The 6,266-nt window shown below is 39.7% G+C and overlaps 1 protein-coding gene across 1 annotated transcript in view; it reads right to left on the reverse strand.

Moving 5' to 3' along the window:
* Positions 1–6,266, reverse strand: part of LOC106920571 (voltage-dependent N-type calcium channel subunit alpha-1B-like) — an 85,758-nt gene that overhangs the window by 73,811 nt on the left and 5,681 nt on the right. Inside the window, exon 4 of the mRNA XM_088011375.1 lies at positions 6,254–6,266. This exon is cut by the window's right edge and continues 175 nt beyond it. Coding sequence (XP_087867501.1) covers positions 6,254–6,266 — 13 coding nt within the window. The remainder of the gene's footprint in view (positions 1–6,253) is intronic.

Raw genomic sequence — 6,266 nt, forward strand, 5'->3', positions numbered from 1 at the left:
CAGAAGAAATTAGCAAACACCTGGTGGAACTACGCAAAAACGACAAAAAGACCCCGTCCCATGCTAAGGTTTCTCTCACAGAGCTCACTTTGAACACCAACTGCCCTCTCCATGCATTGGAGAAACACAAACCGCCGCCCTCAGTAGCAGGAAAAGTGAGGAAGAGAAGATAAAGTGAGACTCTCTCTTGTGTCATTTTGCATTTTTAAACTCAGCCAGCAGGAATCGATGCTTTTCCTTTGACATGGCCTCAACCTGGCAGCTTCAGCAGTTCAACCAGTTCATCTGAGCAAGCAAAGACATTTTTCTGGGAGGTTTCCTAGATCTGGTGATTAAATATAATTCTGCAGCCTTCATACTAACACACAGTTTCCTTGTGATGTTGGACGTTTTCCAAGAACACCTCTGGTAAATATTTGGCAGTGTAGCAGAATATTTAGGTTTACATTTGACCTCCGTAACGATCAGCATGCAGGAGTATGGAGGAAAACGTGAATATCTCGAGGACATCAGTGAAGGACACCCATCATTTCATTTCATCATATGTCACTTCATGATGGAGGTGTGATTATCAACATAACAAGCAGCCTGCGGCGCCGTCAGGAAGACACATCTGAGGCGCCGCTAAGGTTCAAAATACAGATACAGGCAAAGATTTTCTGAATAAACTGTCCCGAAATAGCAAATAAGCTGTTATTCTGGCAGATCGAGCTCGTCCCTGTGTAGCCTCACACTGATACCTGAGCATTTAGCGTGAAGAACTTTTCTATAATTCATTTAAGAAAAAGGAGTGAAGGATTCAGGGCACGTATACTATTATTATTCCTTCAGTTTTGCTGACTTCTAATTGCTGCAAGATGTTCCCTGATTTCAAAACTTTAGTTTGTAATTCCAGTGAAAAGATTGGTACAGAGTGGATTCAGCCTCCAGATCAACATCAAATCCCTGAGATATTTCTAAAAGTAAAAGTAAGAAATGCTGCTAAGTGCAAGTGGGAGTTAGCATAACTTAAACCTGATGTTTTTAACATTTTGGCAGAAAATTTGCAATAAGCTCACAATTATCCGTTGGCATAAAATAGTGGAGGGATCTGTTGATTTTGTGTGAATCTCCATGATGTAATTTGGCAGTGTACAGATAAAATCTGCTAAAATAATATTATAATATGTCCCACTGGAGTTGACAGGGCCACATAAAGAGCTACAGTGGACCGGATTTGGCCCCCAGGCCTTGAGTTTGACCCTTGTACAATAGATGGAAATACTTTTTTGCAATATTTTCAAAATTTGCATGATAATTGGGTAAAAATATGGCTACTGTGGCTTTGCTTTCCTGACAGTTTTTCAAGTAGGGCTGGACAATTAATCAATAACAATATATATCACGATCAATATCAACGGATGATACAGCGGATAGAATACACAATAATTTCACTGAACCGCACAGCATTCTGGGAGATGTAGGGAGAGGAAAGACGTTAGCCGCTCAACCTCTCAAGGCTAGCTAAGCTAGGTTGGTGGAATCAACTGACTCTAACATTCTTTGGTTGCCTAGCAACAGCCTGCTAGGTCAGAAGCAGTTTCAAGCCCCGCCGCGCCCAGCTTTGGTTACCTAGCAACCACATGCTGAGTAGCTGGCACAGCAGCAGTTTCAAGTTTCCCCGCCGCGCCTCATAACTGCTTAAAAATAAAAAATAACTGTGAAGAGAAGAAAACTGGATAAAACAGGAAATGTCACGACAACAGCTTGGTAATATTTCAGATATTTAAAACCAAAAAACCAATCAATAATTATAGATATCGACTGATATGAAACATTTATACTGTAATAAGGTTTTCAGCCCTGTATACTTTCAAAAACGCCACATTGTGATCTGTTTTCCAAAGACCTGCAGCCTCCGTTTGGCAGCTCTCACATCCTGGATTTAAAACAAAAACATGAAAAAGGCAAAAAGCTGCCATAAAATGTGGATTCCAGGGTGACAGTTTTTACTCCCACTCCCTGCTTCCGGATCAACCATCATCACACAGATTCAGGAACAAGGAAAGCCTGCTGGAGGGACGACAGCTGAAGCGTTAAGTGACAGAGCTAAACAGCCGGGGCGGCACGCAGAGCTGAAGATCTTTCATTAGAAAGACGGAGAATCTATCAAAAGAGCCGCCTGAATGTGAAGCTAACGCTAATCCGCCTCCTGGGGAGACGACTATTATCTCCAGACTTTGGAAATAATTTACCGCAAAGTAATTTCAGTGAGATTTATTCAGCTTTAACCTTAACTGCGCCGGTTCTACATCCGAATAATTTCACTCACTATTGTGCGGATGATAATTGTTATTTTTGTCTGAATTTCCTGTATTTCTATTTTTAAAAAGCAGGCAAATGGTGATATTCATGCCTGAAATTGGTCATATCAAGTTTTAAACTATGTAACAGTATGACTAACGTCACATAATTTCACCCGATAGAGGATAAAAAGTAGTTTTTAAATTATAACTTTATATTTTTAGGAGGAAAACAACCCAACATGACCATGTTCCTCCTTCAGTAATTCATTAATCAACTGCAAGTAACCACAATTATTTCAATTTAACCACATTTATAATCAACAAATCACTTAAAGCTCGTTTGTCAGGTACAGGGTAGTTTTAGAAAATGTCTTACTCAAACTTTCCATGTATTAAAGGTGTTATTTTATTATCTTGGTGTAATATTTTAATCTGAAATGGTGAGTTTTCATGTGCTGTAAACGGGAAACCATGATGCTTATGGGGCACCATTTGTAAAATTACACAGCTAAAAAAGGTCAAAATTAATTACAAAATTTCGGTTTATTTAACCTTTCATTAAACAAAGTCATTTTTCAAAATAATATTTTCAACATGTTAAGTATAAATGTATAAATGTCTTAATAGTTAAATCAAACTAAATGTTCAATTTACAAGCTAAATAATTATTTGGAAATTAAATATTTAGCTTAAGAACTGAATATTTATTTTGGAGCTAAATATTTACTTTATCATTTAAATATATTAGTAGCAAGCAAAATATTTAGTTTCTATTTAAATAACTTGCTAGCTAAAAGTGTAACTTGCAAGTTAAATATTTAGTTTTTAAACTGTATATTTAACTTGAAAATTAAATATTCAGTCTGGATCTATCACATTTATAAATGTACATAACATTGTGAAAATATGACTTTGAAAAATAAAACTCCATTTTTTCTCTTATGAAAGGCCAAACAAACCAGAATATTGTCGTATAATTTTGACTAAATGGCATTCCATACATAATCAACAGTAAATAAAGGCTTGAAAACATTATTAATCTACAGAATGTGCTTCACTTAGTGCAATAAATTATGTTTTTAAATAATATTTGAGCTGCTCAGAGGGACATGCTATAAAACTGAAGGTTTCAGGCTGCAAGTTTAGAGTTATTCCTGTTTTATTGATTTATAAATCAAATTAAAGCCGTTTTCTCAGAAAACAAGAAGCTTTCTGAGAACCTGGACAGTTTAACTTCTGTCAGCCTGGACAGAAAATATAAAGAAATGATTGTTGACTGAAGATGCAGACATTTCCCACAAGATGCAGTAATCCAGCATAAAGTCTGACGGAGCAGACGTAATTACCGTAGCGTCTAATTTAAAGGCGGTTGTTGGATCCTCAGGGGAGACGGAGGATATGTAATGAAATCACAGAGCATGAAATATGCATTGCTACATATCGACAGTGAAACCGCCCACAGATCCTGCTGCTGCTGCAGCTGCTGCTGCTGCTGCAGCTGCTGCGCTCACAGCAACATTCACAGTGTGAACCGGAGCAGCACGTTTCCACGTTTTACCAGGAATCTACGGCTAGAAGAAGAAACAGAAACGACCTGAGAGAAGTCGACCAATTTCTACCAAAATTGGTGCCAAACGTTTTTGCAGCAAAGATTTTTATTTGTGCCTCTGTGATTTCAAAGATATGAATAACTAACCATCCATATTTACAAAATCAAACAAAGCTGGTGTCAACCAACATTTGTGCTAATTTATGCTGCAAACTAGCGCAAATTTTCTTACGTACTGCTTTTACTTTGAAGGTACTGATGAAAGTTTTGCGCTGCAAAATTTTTTGTTTTTGCTGCTTTTGCTATTAATTAAAGTTTAACAGTCAAAAGGTCAACTAGACCCCCTCGTTACCCAAATCAAACGAAATTGGTGTCAAACATAAAAAAATGTTAGTTTGTGCGGCTATAATTTTAAAGACATCAACTGTGCTACGTTTGTGCTGCAAAAATTTCAGTTTGTGCTGCTTTTGCTTTGATGAAAAAAAAGTTAAAAGTCAAGAAGTCAACTAGCCCCCGTATTGCCCCAATCTAACAACATTAGTGTCAAACGTTTGTGCAGCAAAATATTTTGTTTGTCATTTTAAAGAAAGTTTCCAGAGGTCATTAGATGTCAACCAAACCTCCATTAGTTCCATTAAAATCTTCAAAACAAAAGCAGCTTAGAGTTGTTTGACACCAATTATGGCTGGTTGACCTTTCATGACCTCTGGAAACATTTATTAATATCTTTACAAACAGAAATCTTGGTTGTAAAAACTTTTGACACCAATTCATTTGATTTACGGAAGGCTGACCTTTTGACCTTTCAACTTTTAGTAATATCTCCAAAGCAAAAGCAACAGAAATGGAAATTTTATCAGCACAAACGTTTTGACAACAGTTTTATTTGGTTTGAATAAAGTTCACTCTGGTAGTGAAAGTTTGAATCTGGAGACAAACAAACTGAAAAACTGGAGTTTTTGGCATCATTTCCTGGACTTAGCCGTTAAAAACTGATGTCAGATCCAAATGTTTATGTGGATTTTTTCCACATTTTTTCTCTGAAAGTGTGTTTTAAATCCATAAAAAATAACACATGGTAAAGAAAATTAGGATTTAATGGTAAAATATGGATAAAGGTTGGTCCATCTAGGTTGAGTTAATAGTTAGCATCACTTTGCTTCAGTGAGATCAGATAAATTCTGCATTCCTGCAGATCTTTTCACACTACACTTAAAAAAATACTAATTTTGTTTACACACACACTACTTTGAGCCTTTCAAAGATCCCTTGGCCTCTAAATAAAAGTTTGTTACTCTGTGTTGAGTAAAGCAGCAGGAATCATGCAGCAGATAGAAGTGTGGGCCAGAGGGCGACTCCGGTCCAAACACTTTGCTGATTTTAGTTCTGCTCCAGCGGCCCGCCTCGTCCTCCAGGCGGCTTGGTTTGTCTTTTTAGAGCTGCTGAGTTTTTTCTTTTTATACTTTTGTTTGGCCTAAAAAGAGAATGATGTTTAGATAACCAAACGGTTCGGTAACAGAAGGAGAGTCGGACTGAGGAGGGTAACAGTGACCCAGTTGTTAAAACGACACAAACCCAGAAACCGCACTGACTTAATGATGAAGAGCGAATAAATATGTCAGAACGGATCAAACTAACGACGATTAGAACAAAAACTGATAAACATGGAAATTATAAAACAATCTTTGGGATTGAAAGAAAACTGAAGCAGCAGAATTATCACCATTAAAATGAATGAATAATTTTAACAACCAGCAGGGAGCACCAAACTGTTGCTATGGCAACCAGTTAGCTCCCTGACCAAGGAGGACGGATGGATGAACAAATGGTTGGATGAATATATGGTTGGGTGAGCACATGGATGGATGAACAGATAGATGAATAGTTGGATGTGGAAGTGTTCTGTGCGGCTGATTGGCCGTATGAGGCTGCGGCTGATTGGCCGTCTGCGGCTGATTGGCCGACTGAGGCTGCGGCTGATTGGCCGGCTGCGGCTGCAGCTGATTGGCCGTCTGAGGCTGCGGCTGATTGGCCGGCTGCGGCTGCAGCTGATTGGCCGTCTGAGGCTGCGGCTGATTGGCCGGCTGCGGCTGATTGGCCGACTGAGGCTGCGGCTGATTGGCCGGCTGCGGCTGCAGCTGATTGGCCGGCTGCGGCTGATTGGCTGACTGAGGCTGTGGCTGATTGGCCGACTGAGGCTGCGGCTGATTGGCCGTCTGAGGCTGCGGCTGATTGGCCGTCTGAGGCTGCGGCTGATTGGCCGACTGCGGCTGCAGCTGATTGGCCGTCTGAGGCTGCGGCTGATTGGCCGGCTGCGGCTGATTGGCCGACTGAGGCTGCTGCTGATTGGCCGTCTGAGGCTGCGGCTGATTGGCCGTCTGAGGCTGAGGCTGATTGGCCGGCTGCCTCTGTGACTCACGCTGTACAGGATG

This window comes from Poecilia mexicana, unplaced genomic scaffold, assembly GCF_051168715.1.
Source record: "Poecilia mexicana isolate PSO_F unplaced genomic scaffold, ASM5116871v1 scaffold_12, whole genome shotgun sequence".
In the NCBI taxonomy this organism is placed as follows: domain Eukaryota; kingdom Metazoa; phylum Chordata; class Actinopteri; order Cyprinodontiformes; family Poeciliidae; genus Poecilia; species Poecilia mexicana.